The sequence below is a fragment of the Heteronotia binoei genome, chromosome 3 (assembly GCF_032191835.1).
Source record: "Heteronotia binoei isolate CCM8104 ecotype False Entrance Well chromosome 3, APGP_CSIRO_Hbin_v1, whole genome shotgun sequence".
NCBI lineage: Eukaryota > Metazoa > Chordata > Lepidosauria > Squamata > Gekkonidae > Heteronotia > Heteronotia binoei.
This window is the reverse complement of record NC_083225.1, coordinates 98,083,046-98,104,634: the sequence shown is the minus strand read 5'-3', so window position 1 is coordinate 98,104,634 and position 21,589 is coordinate 98,083,046. Positions and strand designations below refer to the sequence as shown.

At 47.2% G+C, this 21,589-nt stretch overlaps 1 protein-coding gene across 1 annotated transcript in view; it reads left to right on the top strand.

Annotated features, from left to right (window-relative positions):
* Positions 1–21,589, top strand: part of TTC3 (tetratricopeptide repeat domain 3) — a 196,659-nt gene that overhangs the window by 78,139 nt on the left and 96,931 nt on the right. The window contains exons 17-19 of the mRNA XM_060234268.1: positions 1,857–1,932; positions 9,170–9,307; positions 13,093–13,173. Of these exons, the coding sequence (XP_060090251.1) occupies positions 1,857–1,932; positions 9,170–9,307; positions 13,093–13,173 (295 nt within the window). The remainder of the gene's footprint in view (positions 1–1,856; positions 1,933–9,169; positions 9,308–13,092; positions 13,174–21,589) is intronic.

The window sequence follows — 21,589 nt, the reverse complement described above, 5'->3', positions numbered from 1 at the left end:
TGAACTGCCTTTGTGGGTGATTGTTTTTTGTTTACAACTCCCTATTAGGTTTAAGTATGTTGGGAGTGGCAAGGCATTTCTAGCAGTTCTTTAGCTTTATTTTATCTCCTTCCTTCCTTCTTATGTCTGATTCTTGGAGGAGGGTCATTGTTGTTCCAATATTCAAGAAAAACAGCTTTTCAGAGCCACTGAGATTGACATAAACCTATTATCTGTAGTAGGGAAACTATGTTTCATTCCTGTAAACATCTTTTCATCTTAACACTCTAGGAATTGAGCAAGCTGGCTTTCATAAAAGCCAGTCCCCGGAAGTCTATAGTTTGGTTTTATCATAATTGGTGGGGGGGGAAACTGGTAAAACAGGGAAGCCCAGGCCCACAACCACAAGGGGGCCTCATGGGGCACAGCTGCCTGACTTTAGTGCATTGGAGGGGCAAGTGAGCTGGCCTCTGGTGTAATTTAAAGGGCTTGCTGATTAGCTGATCAGCGGGGTCTTTAAATGGTGTGAGAGGCTGGCACTTGCTTCTGCCGCCCCTCCTGTATGTAATTGGAATTGTGGGTAGAGGGGCAGCAGGGAAAGCAGCTGCTTGAGGGCTGCAGTCACCACCTGCCATCCTCCCTTCCTTGCGATTCCAGTCATGCACAAGAGGGGGGTAGCAAAAGGGAAGGGAATCGCACCAGAGGCTGTCATAGCCACCCCTCCAGTACTCAATTTGAGGGAGGGAGGGAGGAGGCAACACGAGACTGGCAGGGAACAAAGGGAAGGGAATCATGCCAGAGGCTGCCTCAGCCACCCCTCCAGCACATGATTTGAGTGGCAGGGAAGGGAGGGGGAGAGGAGGCAGCAATGAGACCGGAAGGGAATGGAAGGGTGTGTGTGGGGGTGCTGGAAGTGTGATTGTGGGATGGAAGGCTAAGGGGGTGAGGCCACTTACTAGCCTTCCATCCCCCCAAAAAATGTCCCCCCCCCCAAAAAAAAATTGAGGCCTCTTGACTTCCCAAATCCTGGAGAACCCTCTTTGCAGTTTCAATGGATAAAACAAATTTATGACTCAAGCTCAAGAGAGCAATTTGGAAAAAATTAGAAAAAACCTCAAAAGGTTATTATGGCTGATCCAACAATTATATTCTAATTTCATGGCCCAGGTTTGAATGGAAATTTTAGGTCAGCTAACACAAGAAATCCCCACAAATATAGAGGTTAGGCAAGGTTGTTTACTGGCTCCTCTTTTGTTTGATCTATATATAATGAGCTAGGTCTTTTTTTAGCTCCCCACTTGTCATATGCCCCTACCCTGGTGGATCAAAAAATACTGTTAATGCTATATGCTGGTGATAGCTTACTCTTTTCTCACTCCTCATTAGGTCTTACCTTAAAGCCTTCTCTTAATATTGTCTAAATTAGGGATTATCTCTAAACACCCAGAAATCTAAAATCATGGTAAGCTTTTTCTTTGGATTACATAGTGAAAGCAGTTGATGCAGCTCTGCTTGTGAATCATTATCAGATTCAAAACTTTTAAATATGTTTTCTTTTGATACTTTGTTGAGCAAGCAAGCTTTTAGGTATCCAAGGACTTTTCAGGGATAGATTATCAAAGCACATGTATAAAAAGTTGCATGTCCTGACAAATCTAGTTTTTTAAACAAAGGAGAAAGGATTTTGCTTGCAGAGGTTAGCTTGCGTAACCCTCAGAGACTGGTGGTTTATATGCAACTGTGGAGATGAACTCAGAAAACTCAGGATGTAAAAAAATCAGATAATGGTTTATAGAAGTAAGCTTCACAGTTCTTTGGTTTATTAAGTGTTCAGACTCTTAACAACATAAATAACCTTATGATTTTTTTTATTATAGCATCCAACTGAATTCTAAAGTTGACTATCAAAACTGTGTAGACAAGCAGGATACTCCTTGTAGTTCTTTGTTTCAGGTAACAAAATATATTAATAAAAATAACTTTTTTTAGTGGACTTATGTGGACTTACGGCAACCCTGTGGGGTTTTCAAGACAAGAGATGTTTAGAAGTGGCTTGCCATTGCCTGCCTCTGCATCATGACCCTGGTGTTCCTTAGAAGTAGAAAGAGCAAGAGCCCAGAAGCACCTTAAAGACTAACAAAATTTGTTGCAGGGTATGAGCTTCATCAGTCAGTACTCACTTCTTCAGTTACCTTGGTTTTCCTTGGTAGTTTCCCATCCAAATACTAAACATAGCTGAACCTGATTAGCTTCCAAGATCTGCTGTGATCGGGCTACTTAGGTCACAGAAGTACAGACTTAAGAATGTATTGTAGGAGCTATGAAAAGAACTTATGGATTAAATTGATATATGGTTAACAGTAAGTTTATATAGCAGCAGCCACTTGATAAGATGAGGTAGATTGTGTTGGGATTTGTATACACATGACACAATGTAGATGTGTCCTCTTTGGAGAGCCAGTTTGGTGTAGTGGTTAAGTGTGCGGACTCTTATCTGGGAGAACCGGGTTTGATTCCCCACTCCTCCACTTGCACCTGCTGGAATGGCCTTGGGTCAGCCATAGCTCTGGCAGAGGTTGTCCTTGAAAGGGCAGCTGCTGTGAGAGCCCTCTCCAGCCCCACCCACCTCACAGGGTGTCTGTTGTGGGGGAGGAAGGTAAAGGAGATTGTGAGCCGCTCTGAGACTCTTCGGAGTGGAGGGCGGGATATAAATCCAATATCTTCATCTTCTAGGAGAGAGAACTGATCTTCTTCGTGGTCTCTGTGCAGTCCCACACATGGGTCTTGCCGCAGGCAACGGATCCATACCTCGGAGCTCCAATAGCTCGCCTATAGCGCTTTTGGCGCGCTTTCCTCCCGCCCTGGGGGGCAGGCAGCGACTGCGCATGCCTGGAGCGGGGGGAAAGCGCCCATTCCACTCAGTTTCTTCCCTACCGCCGCCCGGACAACACCTACCTCGCTGCGTTCCTCCTTAGCTCATCCTTCTCCTCATCTTCTCCTCGTTGGTATCGTATTCCTTCTCTTTCGTCATTATTCCTCTCTTATTTTTCGTCCCAAAAATATATAAAAAATAAAACCCCGTCTCTGCGCTTCCTTTCCCCTCTTTTTTCTTTCCCTCCCTCCCCTCCCCTGTCCGGAACGTATGGAAGGGAAAGTTACCTTTAAAAAGTGCAGGCGCTGTGGGGCCAAAATCCCCACTTCTGATGGCCACAGCTATTGCCTATTTTGCCTTGGGGAAGCTCATCGAGTGGACTCCTGCCCTCAGTGTGCTAACTTCGGCAAGCAGGCTCGTAAGAACCGTGCAGCAAGGCTTCAGAGCTTCCTGCATGAACGGTCCCTTAGGGCTATGCCCACGTCGAGCTCGCCGCCTCCCCCACAACCAGCGGGAGATTCGGCTTCTTCAGACGCACTTCTTGCACAGAAACAGAAGTCGCACAAGTCCGCAAAGAAACCTTCGAAGCACGCCGACACCGGCCATAAGGCTTCAAAGAAAGCGCGCCATTCCGAATCCACGGATTCGGCGCCCAAGAAATCTCATCACTCCGATTCGGCTGATTCGGCTTCGGCGCCCAGGAAATCTCGTCACTCCGATTCGGCTGATTCGGCTTCGAGAAGACCCCACGAGTCGCACTCGGTTCCCAAGAAACCTAGGATACCGACCTCGGCTTCGGCGATAATGGATCCCATCTCCACGCCTTCCAATGTCATCACTGACGTGCCGCAATTAACACCCCACTCATCCACGGCAGTGGAAGTGATACCGATCCAATCACGTTCGCCATCGGTGCATAGCGTGGTTCCTTCTGAATTTCTCGAGCCCGACCTGTCTGCTGACGCAACTCAAACATACCTCAGACCATCTCTTCGGCCCGGATCTTTCAAAGATATCGGGGTTTCTCCCCTGTACAAGGATTCAGCAACTCAGGCTTCCTCACACCGAGCTCGCTCTCGCTCGCCTGTTCAAGTTGCCTCACATCGAATCCGATCCCAGTCGCCTTCATTTCGAGTCCGCTCCAGATCTCCACGTAGGCGCTGCGAGTCTGCCTCTTCCACCTATGATGACCACCAAGACTACTACGCCCGTGAACGGTACGACTACTCCTCTTACTCACGGTCTCCTTCACCCAGACGCCAGCCTTACCACCGCCCCTCTCGCTCTCCCTCTGTACAGGGAACGCGTCACTCCTATTACCGGGACTCAGCCCCATATTTGGGCCGTGAGGTTCTTACACCTCGAATCTGATATACGGACTCTCCTCGACCCCGCGGACACGATCGACCTCGAGATTCTCCTCGACCCCGTGACCACGATCGACTCCGAGAACCCGAGTATTCTCCTCGTGATTCTCCTTGACCCCGTGACCACCATCGGATTCGGGAGCCCGAGTACTTCCCCTCTTTCCACACGGAGCCGACCCGACTCCGAGATCATCATCGTCATCATGATGTCACTAAACCACGCACCGCCTCCGCCACGGTTTCCGTTGCTCCGCCGGACATTCCTTCCACCGACCAGCGTGCTGAGATCATCAAGCCTCAGACTGCCGCTTCGGACCCGGTACCATCGCCCCACCCCCCTTCGGGGGAAGACTTCCATTCCGACGGTGAATCATCACCATCGTCAGACTCAGAAGACCATCCTGACTCTGTAGCCTTCGACTCGACGCCACAACCCCGCCTCTCTCCATCGGACGCGTCCAAGGCCTATTTACATTTGATCACCACCATGGCCGAGACTTTAAAAATTACTCTTCCGTCGGATTCACCTAAGGTATCAGATATTGTGCATGATTTGGTCCAAGCAGACTTTCCACCGGGGTCACTAATGCCCATGCTACCAGTGCACCTCGAGGGCCTCCGTGAGGCTTGGGATAAGCCTGCCTCAGTCCCTCCCACCTCTAAGCGCTTTGAATCTCTCTATAGAGTTCATGCTTCCGATGCAAAGTTTCTGGCTTCTCATCCGGCACCTAATTCTATCATTGTGCACTCAGCCACTAAAGCCAAACCCTCCAGACATCCGACACCACCAGACCGAGAGGGCAGAAAACTGGACACTCTGGCTAGAAAAATATTCAACCTAGCCTCTACAAACTCTAAATTGAATAATTACCTTGCCTACTTTTTGGCCTACATCTTCAACTTGGCTAACCAATTTACACCCCTCATTCCTTCCCTCCCTGAGACTTCTCAAAGAACAGCCTCAAGTTTGGTATCCGAACTGACCAGAGTCTCGAAACAACAGATAAACTCCATACGCCACGCTGTTTCCTGTTCATCCAGGGTCTTTGCTTCATCTGTTGCCCTGCGCCGTCATGCTTGGCTAAGGTCCACTAACTTGCAACCGGACATTAAGCAAAAAATTGAAGACCTCCCGTTCGATGGTCTAGGCCTCTTCCATGCTTCCACGGACAAAGTGCTCACCTCGGTCGATGACGGCCGTAAGCGTGCTAAACGTTTGGGAGTCTCCCAACCTTTCTCACACCAATTCAATCGTGCAAGACCCTGGAGACCATCGTTCCAGAAACGCCAACGGTCACCCAAGAGGAATGACTTCTGGAAGAGGAAGAGCGTGCAGCAGAAGTCTCAATTCCAACAAAGGCCTCGGTCACAACAGGCCAAGAAGACCTCTCTCCCCCCCAAGCAGTCTCTTTGACTCTCTCCAAACTCCACCTGCTTACCACACACGTCTCTCCCCATTTCTTACAAATTAGAACTCAATCACCACCGACGCCTGGGTCCGGACCATCGTGCGCCTAGGTTACGCAATCGAGTTCATTTCTCCACCTCACCACCACTACTTCACAGCTACCCCCCCCCTTCTTCACTCCTCCATCAAGAAATTCTGGACTTGCTCCAGAAAAATGCCATAGAACCTGTTCCTCCTCAACATCGAGGGACGGGATTCTACTCAAGATACTTCCTAGTTCCCAAGAGGGATGGAGGCAAGCGCCCTATTCTAGACCTTCGGAAGCTAAACGCTCACATCGCATACAGGAAGTTCAGAATGATCTCTCTGCAGTCCATCCTGCCGTTGAACCCCAAGGACTCCTGGATGGCTTCCCTAGATCTTCAGGACGCTTACTTCCATGTAACAATCCGACCTCAACATCGGAAGTATCTTTGTTTTGCCATGGGCCACGATCATTTCCAATACATATCCCTCCCATTCGGTCTCTCCACTGCACCCAGGGTTTTCACCAAATGCATGGCAGTAGTGGCAGCTGCCCTACGCATCCGAAACATCCCTGTCTTCCCATATATCGACGACTGGCTCCTCATAGCACCAACTCAACATCAGCTGCAGAGCAACCTCAACACAGCTCTCACCCTTCTGAATTCCTTGGGCCTGCGTGTGAATACCATCAAATCGCACCTCACTCCAACCCAGGATCTCAAGTTTATAGGGGCCCGTCTATGTACTTCTCTACACCGTGCCTTTCTTCCGGAAGACCGAGCAGTTACAATCATCAACCTTGCCAAATCCGTTCAACAGCAACCCATTCAATCTGCTTTCACCATCCAACGCCTCTTGGGCCTTATGGCCGCCACTACAGCAGTCCTTTACTTCGCCAGGCTACGGATGAGACAACTACAACTCTGGTTTGTGCGTGCTTACCATCCACACGTGCATCCGCAGAGCATCTTACTCACTGTCCCCCAGAGAGCACTTCTCTCTCTTACCTGGTGGACTGTACCCGAGAACCTTCTCGCAGGCATGCCGTTCCTACCGACTCCTCCGACGGCGATTGTAACATCAGATGCCTCCAAGTGGGGATGGGGAGCCCACTTGGACGGCAAGACTGTCAGAGGGCTTTGGACTCCCTCAGAGAGGGCCATGCACATAAACTGCCTAGAACTGATTGCTGTGCACAGGGCCCTCCAATCCTTCCTCCCACTGATCAAGGGTCGGCACGTTCAGATCTCCACAGACAACATGGCAACAGTGTTCTACATAAACAAGCAGGGGGGCACCAAATCCCTCCAACTGTGCCGTATAGCCATACTGCTCTGGGAATGGTGCGTCAAACACAACATCTATATGACTGCCATCCACCTCCCAGGTGTGGAGAATGTTCTGGCCGACTCTCTCAGCAGGGTTCGGATAGACAACCACGAATGGTCCATCAATCTGACCTATCTTCGTCGCATCTTTCGGTGCTTCGGAACACCCAAGGTGGACGTCTTTGCCTCCAAGGCCAAATGTTCCCGATTCTATACCAGGAGGGGCAACGACGCCTTTCTACAGTTTTGGAAGGGCTCTCTTCACTACCTCTTCCCTCCAACCCCCCTGCTAACACGGGTTCTGATGAAGATCACGCGAGACGGCACGGACTGCATCCTCATTGCTCCATGGTGGCCACGGCAACCGTGGTTCACGAGGCTATTACAGATGTCCTGCCACACTTACCGTTGCCTTCCTCTAATGGGCGATCTTTTATCTCAGGCCAACGGCCAGATACTGCATCACAACCCTCAGGTTCTGGCCCTGACAGCCTGGAGAATCCGCCCTCCTTCCTCTCTGCAGACGTAGCCAACATCATTCTTAACGCGCGGAAGCCTTCCAGCAGACTTTCGTACCAACGCACATGGAAGCGCTTCTGTTCATTTGCGACATCCTATCAACTGCGAGCAGAATCAACGCCTCTAAATCTGATCCTTGATTATCTGCTCTCACTACAGAGATCAGGACTCTGTTATTCCTCCTTGAAAGTCCACCTCTCTGCCATTTCTGCATTTCATAACCCCGTTGACGGCAAGACGGTGTTCTCCCATAGTTTGTCTAAATCCTTTCTCAGGGGCATGTTGCACCTTCATCCCCCGGTTAAACCCTTCGTTCCGACTTGGAGCTTATCCCTAGTTCTTTCTTGCTTAATGAAAGCTCCCTTTGAACCTATGGCTACCATAGATCTCAGCCTCCTTTCCTGGAAGACAGCGCTGTTAGTGGCCCTTACCTCAGGGAAACGGGCAAGTGACTTATGTGCCTTCCGCCACGATTCTCCTTACACCATTTCCACAAGGACAAGGTCGTTCTGCGACCAGACCCTGCATTCCTTCCTAAAGTTGTCTCCCAGTTCCACCTATCGACTTCGACTTCCTTGCCAACATTTTTCTCCAACCCAATCGACCCGGGACAACGGGCCCTGCATTCCTTGGATGTTAGAAGGTCTTTATCTTTCTACCTTGCTCGTACACAACCTTTCCGTAAGGACCCTAACCTGTTTGTGGCCTACGGTAAACCTCATAAAGGACACAAAATTTCTACCCAGAGACTATCTAAATGGGTAGTTAGTGCCATCAGGTTGTGCTACGAACTGGCTAAGCAGCCTCTACCTGAAGGCCTTAAGGCTCACTCTACCAGAGCGGTCTCGACGTCTTCGGCTTTTCAGGGCGTCTCCCTAGAGGACATCTGTGCTGCTGCATCGTGGTCCTCTCCATCCACGTTCGTCTCCCATTGTGCCCTAGACGTTCGTGCGAGACGAGACGCCTCTTTCGGTCAAGCGGTCCTCAGATCCATCTTCCATTGAAGCTAGGGGTGAGTGTATCCGCTTCCATTATTAACTACTGTGCAATACTTGTGTGACTAACCTTTTTCTTTTACCAGCACCCTCCTCCAGGACATTCAGCTGGCTAGTCACCCATGTGTGGGACTGCACAGAGACCACGAAGAAGATAAACAGGTTGCTTACCTGTAACTGATGATCTTCGAGTGGTCATCTGTGCAGTCACACACGCCCACCCAGCCTTCCCCGCTGCTGGCCTCTTGTGATTGTTGCTTAACCTTGCATATTGCTAGTGCCACTGGCGGCTGGAAGAAACTGAGTGGAATGGGCGCTTTCCCCCCGCTCCAGGCATGCGCAGTCGCTGCCTGCTCCCCAGGGCGGGAGGAAAGCGCACCAAAAGCGCTATAGGCGAGCTATTGGAGCTCCGAGGTATGGATCCGTTGCCTGCGGCAAGACCCATGTGTGTGACTGCACAGATGACCACTCGAAGATCATCAGTTACAGGTAAGCAACCTGTTTTTCCTAACGATTAAATGTTTGCTGCATAATTATATTTAGGCAGTATGTTTATAAAATAAACAAAAATGCAAACCATTATTATGAAAAGCCTCCATTTAGGTAAGCCTGGGAATGGCATTTTCTGATGCAACTAAAACCATGTTTAAGCTTTACTTCAAGTTTTCTTGCAGGTGGATGGAATGCTGTCAGTAGAGGAGTTGAAGACTTATGTAAAAGATGGATGTACAGCCTTGATGGATCATCGTTTTCATAGTGCAGAACAATCGTTTGCACAATTATTGAATGTTCTAGATCCATCACAACTGCAGGTACCATGAAGAATTATGTTGAGAACACTTCAATCTTGTTAGTAAATCTAGCCTTTAAACCTTTCACAGGGATATTTAAAAGAACCATGAGTACATAAAGAAGCAGCATACAGGAGGTTTTTTTATACCATATTATAGACAGTCTTTTGACTCAAAAAGTCCCTGAGGTATTACGAAGAACAACAAAATACAATAAAGATATCAATAAAATAAAGTAAAAACCATTTTCTCTGTAGTGTCACTCCATTTAGTGTCATGGTTAGTGCACAGACTCTTATCTGAGAAAACCAGATTTGATTCCCCACTCTTCCACATGCAGCTGCTGGAGTGACATTGGGTCTGTCATAACTCTCTCAGAGCTGTTCTGCTCAAGTTCTCAGAGAGCTCTCTCAGCCCCACCTACCTCACAGGGTGTCTGTTGTGGGGAGGGGAAGGGAAAGGAGATTGTAAGCCACTCTGACTCCTTCAGGTAGTGAAGGGCATAAATCCAATCTCCTTATTCTTCACTCTTAAAGTCAGACCATTTCTTAGTAAGCAGTTTAGAGGCCTGCCAAAAAGGGCATGTCATCAGACCCATACAGATCTTTAGGAAAGTAGCATCTCTCAGACCCATCCAGAAGATCTTTAGGAAAGTAGCATCTCTCAACTCTTCAAGGAAGGAGTTGCATATAGATGAGGAGGGGGGAAATGACAACAGTCAAAAGAACCCTCCCCAAGTTTTCCACCAGTTGAACTTCTGCTGAGGCTAGTTTCCAGAGGAGGGGCTCCCTGGGCCTTCCTCAGATATCAGGTTGGTTGATAGTGGAGGTGTAATTTTTTTATACTAGCAAATGATAAAAGCCAGGAAAAGATATTCTTGGAATATCCTCTGTATGTGAAAGAAGTGTCTCTGGTACATATCTTCTAGATTGTACATGTCCTATAGTGTCCTTTTATTTTCTAGCATCACAGTAAATATTGAAATTTAGAGTAATTTATTACTAAGATATAGTCTTCAAAACCTTGAGATACTTAGCAAGAAATAGCTGAAAGTCAGTCTGTAATAGTGGCTATGAGCAACTCTCTCAAATTGGGAAAAGGCTTTAGCATTTATATTCAGCCATGATGATAGTAGTCTTACCATACATGCCAAGTTCCTGTAATGATTTAGGTTAAAAGTGCACTTTGTGATGGTTTATATGTATATATGTGTGTATTGCCTTCTCTTTGAAAAATCATATCCTCCTCTGACTGAATTTGTTAAACTGCTTTTATTTTTTATTTATTTATTTATTTTGGATTTATATCCCGCCCTTCCCACGAGGTGGCTCAGGGCGGCTTACAACAGGGAGTCAAACATAAAATTAATAACATTTAGATGTATAAATATTTAAAACATTTAAAACATTAAAACATTAAAACATTAAGCATCATAACAGAATATATAACAAAAGTCTGGAAAGCTACGTTAAGTTTCTCGTCAGTCAGGTGTAAGCTAGCCGGAAGAGGGTTGTCTTGCAGGCCCTGCGGAATTGAACCAGGTCCCGCAGGGCCCTCACCTCCTCCGGCAGCTGATTCCACCATATAGGGACCATAACAGAGAAAGCCCTATCCCTGGTGGATTTAAGGCGGGCTTCTTTGGCCCGGGGATAGCGAGAAGGTTTTGTTTTATACTGTTGCAGACAGACTAACACCCAGGGATAGTTTTGTAGAAAAGTAGGTGGTGGAGCTCATTAGCATAACTCATTAACATATGCTGCCGCCCCCCCCCCCCAACAAAAAGCAAACTGATGCAAGAAAGGAGAGCCCCGGGCGAGCGAGGCCTGTTTGGGCTGGCTAGAGATCCAGCCAGCCCAAGCAGGCCTCGCTCCCCTGGGGCTCTCTTTAGGCCACCCCCCCTCTAGTCAAAAGGCCAGCAAACCGCCCACCACCCAAAATCACATAAGTGGAGAAAGGGTGGTGCAGGTTTCTCCAGGGGTTAATGAGGGCTGCTGGGGGTGTGGCAAAGCTCCTGGTGGCTGACTGGCTGCCTGCTCTCCTAATCCAGGGATTGTTATGCAGCTGCACTTACTATTCAGTGGACAAGATAGGTGGAGAGGAGGAGGGGGGCATCAGAAAGGTTCAGGAGCTGTGCTCCTATGAGCTCCTGCTGAGTTCAAGGCCTACTAACACCCATCTTGATTGATTCAGAGGTGATTTGCCATTGTCTGCCTCTGCACAGTGACCCTGGATTCTTCAGTGGTCTCCAAGCAGTAACCAGGGCCAACCCTGCATAGCTCATGAGATCAGGCCAGCCTGGGCCACACAGCTCAGGGTGAATGCCACATACATAGCTTTCAAAAAGATTAAGTCCATTAACAGATGAGAGGTAGTCAAAAGAGCTCTTTTCCATCCTTGCTAGAGCCACGATATATAAGCCATGATAGCTAAATGGATCCTCTATTGAGAAAATTGGTAAAAACGAATCAGCTGATAAGTCTGAAGAAAGATGGATTTTATTAACTATTAGAACATGAGAAAATTTCTTCTCATATTCAGAGAAAATTACTTCTCGTATTTAGGGGAATTCAGGGGAAATTACTTATTTTGATTTATTTTAAAGAATTCTATATAGAAAAAGTTATGGAGTGCAGGAATTTCTTCATCGAATAAAGTAATATAAAATTGTTTTCTATATAATGTTTTCTATTTTGTTCTTGGTTTTATAACAAAGAAAATTATTCACTGGAGGCAAATTGAAATGTTTACACTGGTACAGAACATATTAGAGTGCTGATTCAAGGAAATAGATTTCTAGAATATGACAGCTGTGCTCCAGCTTCAGCATCAGCTGTCTTCTCTTCTAGCCCCCATTCCAGGTGGGAGGCTTGAGATCCTTGTATAGCTTGAACCCTAAATAACTTCATAACTGGTAGAAGTGGTCATGGCTGAATCTTCTCCTGCTATGCATTCATGGTTTTAACTTACTTCCTACCTTCCATTGTGATATCTGCTAAAGTCTTCCAGAAGTGATCTGAACTTTTTTTGTGAAGAGGTAATGATATATGGAATTATATTTTAATAGTTCTACTTTATTAATTCTGATCTGCATCCTGGAACTCCTTCTGTTCAAAGCAGTATTTCTGCTTGTGTTTGATTTTTATCATTTACACTTACACTTTGAAGAGCACAGCAGGCTGCAGCAGCATGAGAGAAGCAGTTGGTATGGTGTGCAGGATTCATCATTCAGAGTTTAGTATACGGTGTTCACTAATCTTGTCACATAATGGGGTTGATTAAGAACATAGTGAACAAATTATACATGCTGCATGCCCTAAGTTTCCTATGTTGGCAGTGGCCATCAACTGAGAACACCTTATTACAATTATAAGTATGAAGAATGAGCACGCACACATTGATAGGCTAGTGAAGAGAAGCGTGGAGAAATAGCTGCATGAGTTTAGAGTGTTGGGAAATCCAAACAACAGTTTTGTCTTATTGCACTGTGCGTAATCTCCACTGTGACCCTAGTGCTCCTTATTATTAATGATTGCTTCAGGAAGCAAGTTAGAACAGATTAAGTACATGTGTTCTGCTTGATTTAATTTACCAGTTTTTGTGACTACATTGAGAGATTTTCTGTTCATGGAATTTAAACTCTTATTTGGGAAAGTGAGCTTCATTCCATTTTAAACCTACAACTGATGATGCTCTTATGAATGTAAATATGCTATTGATTGTAATAGGCTTCAATGGTTATGTCACTTTCTTCAGTCATTTAACATGTTTCCCGTTTGTTTTAAATACTTTTTTCAACCTGGTTGCAGCACCTGAATCTTGGTATAGTTGACTATGTTGTGATCATCTATGGATATGCCACTGCTCTTCTTGGAATAGGGCAGCCTGAGGTAAGACTTTTAATATGCATTTATATAACATCAACATGTGTGGCACTTTACAAAAACCATGCGATTGACTTGCTTTTTTAATCCCACCATTTCTGATGAGTATATAGTTCTCCCCTCCATTGATACTCACAATAACCCCCCGAAATTTAGGCCAAGACAGAACATTACTGGTTACATTTTCCCAGTGGGTTGCATGGAGATTTGAACCTGAGTCTTCTCAGACCAACATCACATGCTGACATAAGGTACATAAAGAAGAAACAAAGAAGCAGTTGGAAGAAATTAATTACTTCATAGTTTATTGAAATTCCACTTGAGAGTGGTTGATTCATGATCTAAACTTACTGGCACAGGGGTTGACAACCTGTTCCTTTCTCAAGTGCACTTTGTAAAATAACAGGACTAGATAATAATACTAATTTATGCATTCTTGTATATGTAACAATTTTAAAATTATGGTTAAAATCGTGAACAACATCTGGTATTCATTTCTTTCTTATATTCTTTTATAAAAATTATATCCCGCCTTTCCCATAAACAGGCTCAGGGCACGGGTTCCATCATATATAATGATAATTAAAATAAAACATTATTAAAATTTTTACATTAAAACACCCAGAGAATTTCTGAGCATAACTCAAGAGTGTGGATCAGAAAAAATCTCCACGGTGGGGCTGTGTGCTGTTACAGATTTTTTTCTATAAACCTGGGTAGCTCTAAGGTTTGCAGGAAAACGCCAAAAAAAAAAAAAGCTGAAAAGGATAAAACCCTCACCACTCATTAAAAAAAAAAAGTCCTGCAAAGATTTTACAAATTTGGTTAGATTGCAGTAGCAACCTGCCTACTGCTACCTAGTTGTGGGGACAGGAGGGAGAGCAGAAGCACTTTCAGGTCCATGTACCCCTTAGTGCTGCCATCCAGCTGATGGGCATCTGGGTCATCTCCCCCACATGGTGAGAGTCTGTACTAGATACTGTTGTAGGAGGGCTGAGGTAAGGCACACATTTACATACACAACGTTCCTTTGATCTTCTTCATGGTCTCTGTGCTTCACATCCATGGGTTAAAGGGCCTGCGCTGATCACAATCGGTATGTTAAAAAAATCCCGGGATGAGGAGCGCCAGTGGGCATACTTGTATGGAGGTTATCCCTTTAACAACCCCCCCTCCCCTTATCATTGTTATCCTCTACATCCCACCAGATTGGAATCAATATTCAGGGGCCTCTTGCAGATCACGTGCATCCTACCAATCCCTGACCTGATGCAAAGCATCAGCAATGGTCTTGGTCCTGTCTCCGCCACCTGATACTAGGAAAAAGGAGACACTTCGCCCACTTAAGCCTGCTGAGCCTTCTTTCCCATCACCTCCGATAGACAGGCCATTGACTCCACTCGTGTCTGAGCACTCCGATGCTGGAGAAGCATCTTCCTCTGAATCCAGTGTCGAAGACTCCGTTGACATGACACCAGCAGAACCTTCCCCAAACCCTCAAATCTCAGAGGATCTCCCAATCTCGCCTTCTGAGGATCTGAAATCATATGGCGACTTAGTGAAGATAATGACTCAAGCGCTTTCCTTACTCATTGTTCAACTGCAACTACGGTTGATGACACTGTGTATGACATAATGCAGCGAGACACATCCACCGCAGTGGTCCTTCCAGTTACTGGGAGCCTTGGGCAAAACCAGCCACCACTCCTGTTTCCTCACACAGACTGGACCACATGTACCGTATTCAGGAAACAGGCTGCATTTCTCTTCACCCACCCCCGCCCTAATTCAGTATTGGTACTGTCATCCTCAAAGTCCAGGAAGGTGCACTCTTCCCCACCTGAGAAAAAGGGTAGGAAGATTGATAATGTGGGCAGAAAACTCTACTCTGCTGGGGCCCTTGGAATCAAGATGTCCAATTATGCGGCTTGTATGGCTCACTACCCCTACTCTTTGTGGGAGCAGCTTTGTGACCACATCTCTGTGCTACCGGATGACAAGCATGTCTCTGCAAGAAAATTCCAGAAGGAGGGCATGTTGCCTGCCATGCAGCAACTTCCAGCATCCAAACCTATGGTGGACGCCGCTTCCAAGACTCTCACATATGCCATCACCGCCATGCTTGGCTCCAAGCCACAGCTCTTCAACCCAATACAGAAGCCTACATGGAAGATCTCCCTTTCAAAGGTGAAGGGTTATTTAGCTCCACAACCAATTTGGTCCTTCAAGAGATGGACAAGAGTATTGGACTTCCGGGTTTCAGCACGCTTTGTCTTTGTCGGGGTCCGTGGAGCTTGTCTCTAGTGACTCCCGAAACGGGCGGTTGGAGGGGTGCCACAGTCGTGGTATCCCTGGGGGGGCCAGGCAAAGGTCTCCTAACAGTAAGGAACTTGACAGAAGTAAGGGAAACGGCGGCAGCCAGCCTCTGAGCCTCCTGTTGCTCCGATACTCCACCGCAGCAATCGCCATGACGGCAACAAGAGGTGATTGCTTGACTTCCTCTTTGTCTTAACAGCTTTCTAAGCTTCTCTTTTCTACTACAACTTCTGAAATTCTACCATGCAAGTAAGTTTACTTAAAAACCTCACCGACTAATGGAATTCTTATCGTAAAACCAAGCGGAGTGTTCAAAAAGAGGGGAGGAGGACGTTTCCCCCCTCCCCCCCAGGCAAGGCTTCTAAAAAAACCAAACTGCTGAAAATTGGCATTTTTTCCATTGTTTTAAATTGGACTGGACATAGACGTGTAAATTGATCTGGTTTATAATTAAACAAGTTACAATTGGAATTCTAGCATATCATAATACAGTCTGAATAGAAGTTGAATATGTTTATAAGAGAAATTCATTTGAAGGGGATTGGAACGGATATGGTTTGAACTGAAATGTAAGAGAAAAGCACGTGAAAAGGAGAGCTGGAGGACAAACTGACTGGGTCGCTGAGCTTTTCATTAACTGAGTAATACTGTGGGAAGATGGCTTGGCAAGATGAAGCGAATGATAAAAAGGATTTTTGTGCTGCCATATCTTCTGTACAATATGGTATCGGTCTGCTAGCATAGCTGATAAAAAAGCAGATGGAAAATTTACTTCTGAAGTAGATCCCAGAGTTGTCTAATGAGCCGGGAAAAGTGAATAAACAACAGTCTGGAAATGAGCTGAATGAAATCAAAATGGAAACGACATACGTGTTTCAAAGGTGAGTGGAAATCAAAGCTATTGTGAGAGGAAGTGACTGTATGTGGGCCTTATCCTCTCTACCAGAACAGATGAATGTGCTGAGGGGAGGAGACGGACACTACGCCAAAAAGATTAAGACTTGGAAAGCCTTTAAAAAGAAGGGACTATAAATTGTTTGCATATTTGGTCACTAACGGTACAACATAATGGAGCTGATATGCTATTCTGAGTGGAAGCTGGAACTGTATAATTTGGAGGCCTTATATTTCACAATGTAAGTAGAATAAGCTAGCAGAGACTGTGTTGTAGTGATTGTAGAATGTTGTAGTGATTGTAGAACTGTAGAAGATAGAATGCCAGCAGGGGGGTGGGGGCTTTCCAGTGTTTTGCACCACGTGTCACATGTATGACTATCTGCCCAAAGGACAGAAGTCTTGGGTGTGTGCTTGATGCAAGGAGCTCCTGGTTCTCAGGGAAAGAGTTCGTACCCTTGAGGCGGAGGTGACTGCCCTGGAGAAGCAGAGACGGTCAGTTAGGCACTCGGGGAAGACTCTCAGGGGCGTATTAGATGAGCCCCACTCTGTTGCTGCCAGAGAGCACAAGACTCCGCAGCTTAGAGGGAACTGGCAGAGATTGACCAAGAGAGAGATCTTGGGGTCATGGTAGAAATATCACTAGAAATATCACTAGAAATATCAAGACAGTGTGCGGTTGCAATAAAAAAGGCCAACGCCATTCTGGGAATTATTAGGAAGGGAATTGAAAAATCAGTCAGTATCATGTATAAGTCGATGGTGCGGTCTCATTTGGAATACTGTGTACAATTATGATCACCGCACCTCAAAAAGTGGCTGTATCTGTATGGAGCATATCCGGTGCAACCGTCCTTCCCCTGGTTTCACCCGCACCAAATAGAATGGGACCAGTACTCGGAGGCATCTGCTCGGTCCCGAACGTCCTATAGGACGCCCAGACTAGCTCCTTCTGCTTCTCTGTCTTGACCACCCGATGTCGAACCTTCTCGGCACCGTAAAGAGCCCGCAGTGCAGACTTTTCCCGAACCGAGGAGGACCTCACCAGAGGAACCCGTTCGCTCACCATCACCACACCTATCAGAGCATTCCGACTCCCCTGAGGCTTTGCCGAGATCCGGGGAAAGCTCGGGACCGGAGGAACAGGAGTCCTCTTCACCGGCAGAACCCTTCCCCATCTCACCTTTGGAAGATCTTAAATCTTATGGCGATCTTATCAAGAGAATGGCTCAAACCCTCTCGTTACCCACAATTCAGCCTCAGCCAGTCATCACGGACTCTGTCTTTGATATAGTTCAAATGGACACCTCCACCGCAGTGGCTTTACCACTGACTTCAGTCATGCTCCACACTGCGAAATCATCTTGGGACAAACCGGCTTCGACACCCATCTCGTCCAGAAGACTTGACCACATGTATAGAGTGCAGGAATCCAGTGCGGACTTCCTTTTTACCCATCCAAAACCTAACTCCGTCGTTGTGGCCTCCTCATCCAAGGCAAAGAGGACTCACTCTGCACCACCTGATAGAGAAGGGAAGAAGCTGGATGGCATCGGTAGACATCTCTACACTGCTGGTTCCCTGGGAATCAAAATGGCCAACTATTCGGCATGCATTAGCCGATATCAATATGCTCTTTGGGATCAAATCTCTAATGTTCTGCCTACCCTTCCTGAACAAGCCAGAAACACAATAAAAAACTACAGAAGGAAGGGATGGCTTTAGCTAAACAGCAGCTCAATTCGGCTAAACACTCGGGCGACACCTCCGCTAAAACCCTAACCACTGCAGTCACTCTCAGATGACACTCCTGGCTGCGTTCCACAGCGTTACAACTGGACACACAGGCATTTGTTGAGGACTTACCCTTCGATGGCAGTGGCCTCTTTAGTACCAACACAGACACAGTCCTGCAGAAAATGGATAAAAGTATCTGTACCTCGAGGAATCTGGGAGTGTCTGCCCCCTCACGTCAGCAGGCCAAGCGTCCATGGTCAAAGCCTTGGAATAAAAAACCATACTCCAACCCATGGACCAGCCCTGGCGGGCGAAACCTACAACACCCTTCTCCAAACCGCCATGTAACACGAAGTCCAAGTATTCTCCTACATCTACCCAGTCCTCTCGCCAGAAGGGCCCTAGACAGCCCAAACAAGGTCTTTGACTGCCTTTCCCTTTCTGTCCCGTTCCACCAGTTTTCCTTGGACCGCACCCGTCTCCTTCCTTTCCTCAGGTCATGGTCCAACATAACCTCGGACCAATGGGTCCTTTCCATAATCCGGCTGGGTTATGTGATCAACTTTTTTCAGGACCCTCCAACCCCGACCTTTGTCTCTACCAACCCATCAGACACTCTACAAGAGGACGTCCAATCGCTTTTACTCAAACAAGCCATAGAGCAGGTTCCGCTGAGTCAGGCCGCTCTAGGCTTTTACTCATGGTATTTTACAGTCCCAAAGCAGGACGGGGGTCTTCGACCCATCATGAACCTCCGAGCCCTAAACCTGTTCATCACCTATCAGAAGTTTTGGGTGACCTCTCTTCCAAACATCTTACCTCTTCTCAATCCAGGGGATTGGATGGCCACCCCGGATTTACAGGATGTGTACTTCCATATCACCATTCACCCAGTGCACAGGAAGTACCTCAGGTTTACTATAGGGACAGCCCATTACCAGTACCGGTCCTTATCCTTTGGCCTCTCTACGGCCCCCAGAGTTTTTACAAAGACTATGGTAGTCATAGCAGCACATCTGAGACTTCGGGGGGTTACCATTTTCCCGTACATAGACGATTGGCTACTGGTAGCGGATTCCAAAGCTCGTCTTCTGCATCACATAGAAATTACACTCAACCTTCTTCAACAGTTGGGGTTGCGAATCAACCAGAAGAAGTCTCATCTGTTACCCTCCCAAAGGGTCCAATTCATCAGTGCAATCATAGACACTCGAGCTTGCAGAGCCTTTCTTTCTCAGGATCAGGCAGACAACATCATCTCCCTCGTCCAGAACTGCCTTCGCAATCCCACGGTGACCGCCCATCAGATCCAGCGTCTTCTCGGTCTTATGGCTGCCACCACCTCTGTCCTTGTCTTTGCCAGACTCTACATGAGGATTTTACAGATGTGGTTTCTCCAGCACTTCACGTGCAATGTCGAGCTTCCCTCGAAGGTGATGACTATTCCCCCGGAGGTACTGTCCTTCCTCGCTTAGTGGCTCCAAAGGCATCATCTATTGCAAGGAGCACCCTTCCACAAAACGCCCCCGTCCATCACGATAACTTTGGACGCGTCCCTTCGGGGGATGGGGGGGCGCACATGAATGGCCTTTGTGTAGGAGACAAATGGTCCGAACATCACGCAAGTCACCATATAAACTTCCTAGAGTTATTGGCGATTTCCCATGCCATTCAATCTTTCCAACCTCTTCTCGTAAACAAGACTATAGCCATCATGATGGACAATACGACTGCAATGGCTTATATAAACAGGCAAGGGGGCACGGTTTCGCGCAAACTATGCAGGCTAGCCTTAGAGATTTGGGAGATCCGCAGGGCGATGGGTGCATCGCTAGTAGCAGCACATCTGCCGGGGGGAGCAGAACACTTGTGTGGACTTCCTCAGTCGAGGAGGGCCGTCTCTCCATGAGTGGGAACTGAATTGGGAGTTTCTGCAGCCCATCTTCCTAGAACGGGGGACGCCGGACATAGACAGGTTTGCCACTCGCAGCAACAGGAAGTGCGAACATTTCTGCTGCAGGGGAGAGATAGACCCCTTGTCTATGGGCAACGGCCTTGTATTCCTGTGGCATCATCACCATGTTTACCTGTTTCCTCCGATCCCCTTGATTACCAGGGTGGTACAGAAGGTATCACGGGAGCGGCCACTGGGAATTCTCATCACGCCATGGTGGCCCAGACAACACTGGTTTTCTCTGATCCTCCGTCTGTCTCAGGGGGTCTTTCATCAGTTCCCTCAGGCCTCGAACCTCTTGCTCTCTCACCGGGGTCAGGTGGTGCACCACGATGTTCCACATCTGAAGCTAACCGCGTGGCGTCTTCAATGAATCCTTTATCGGACAGAGCTCAATATGTCATTCTCAATAGCAGAAAACCTTCTACTCGCAGGTCGTACACCAGTAAATGGTTGAAGTTTGTGCAGTTTGCCTCTTCTCGTTCCCTGGATCCGCCTTCTGCGGGCCTACCCACTATATTTGACTTTCTTCTTTCCCTTTTGGATAAGGGGTTGTCAGTTTCATCCCTTCGTATGTACCTAGCGGCCATTTCTGCCAACCATTCTCAGATTGATGGTCGTTCCGTTTTTACTCATCTTGACACCAAGAAATTTTTAAAGGGCCTTTCCGGGTTGTACCCCTCTACAAGGCAACCAACCCTGGCTTGGGACCTGCCCATGGTCCTTCACGCGCTTTCGGGGAAGCCCTTCGAGCCTATGGCTACCTGCTCTCTCCAGTTATTGTCATGGAAAACGGCTTTCTTAGTGGGGATAACTTCGGCAAGAAGAGTGGGTGAACTGGCTGCAGTACGGTGCGATTCCCCTTACTTATGCTTCACGGACGATTCCCCTTACTTATGCTTCACGGATGAAGGGGTGTCCCTCCGGCCTGACATCACTTTTCTCCCTAAGGTGATCTCTTTTCATTTGAACACAGTGACATTTACTTGCTGGTGTTATTTCCTAGTCCAGCTTTGGAGTCTGAGCGGAGACTGCATGCCCTGGACGTGAAGCGTGCTATTTCCTTTTACTTGCATCGTGTAAAACACTTTCGGAAGTACTCGAGATTGTTTATCTCCTACGCTTCCGCATCGATGGGTCGGCGTATATCTTCCCAGAGGCTGTCCAAATGGATTGCGGAAGCTATTAAACTTTGCTATCTCTTGAGCAAGAAACCTCTTCCAGGGCCCTTACGCGCTCATTCCACCCGAGTTACAGCCACCTCAGCAGCGTTCATGAAAGGTGTTCCACATCAGGACATCTGCAAGGCTGCTACGTGGTCTTCCCCGCATACCTTCATAAGGCACTACGCGTTGGACTTGCGAGTGCACCGGAGCTCCGCGTGGGCCATGCTGTTCTGCAATCTCTTACCCCCCCTCCAGGTAGGATTTTGGCTTGCTAATCTCCCATCAGTGTGATGCACAGAGACCACGAAAAAGATAAACAAGTTTCTTACCTGTAACTGATGATCTTCGAGTGGTC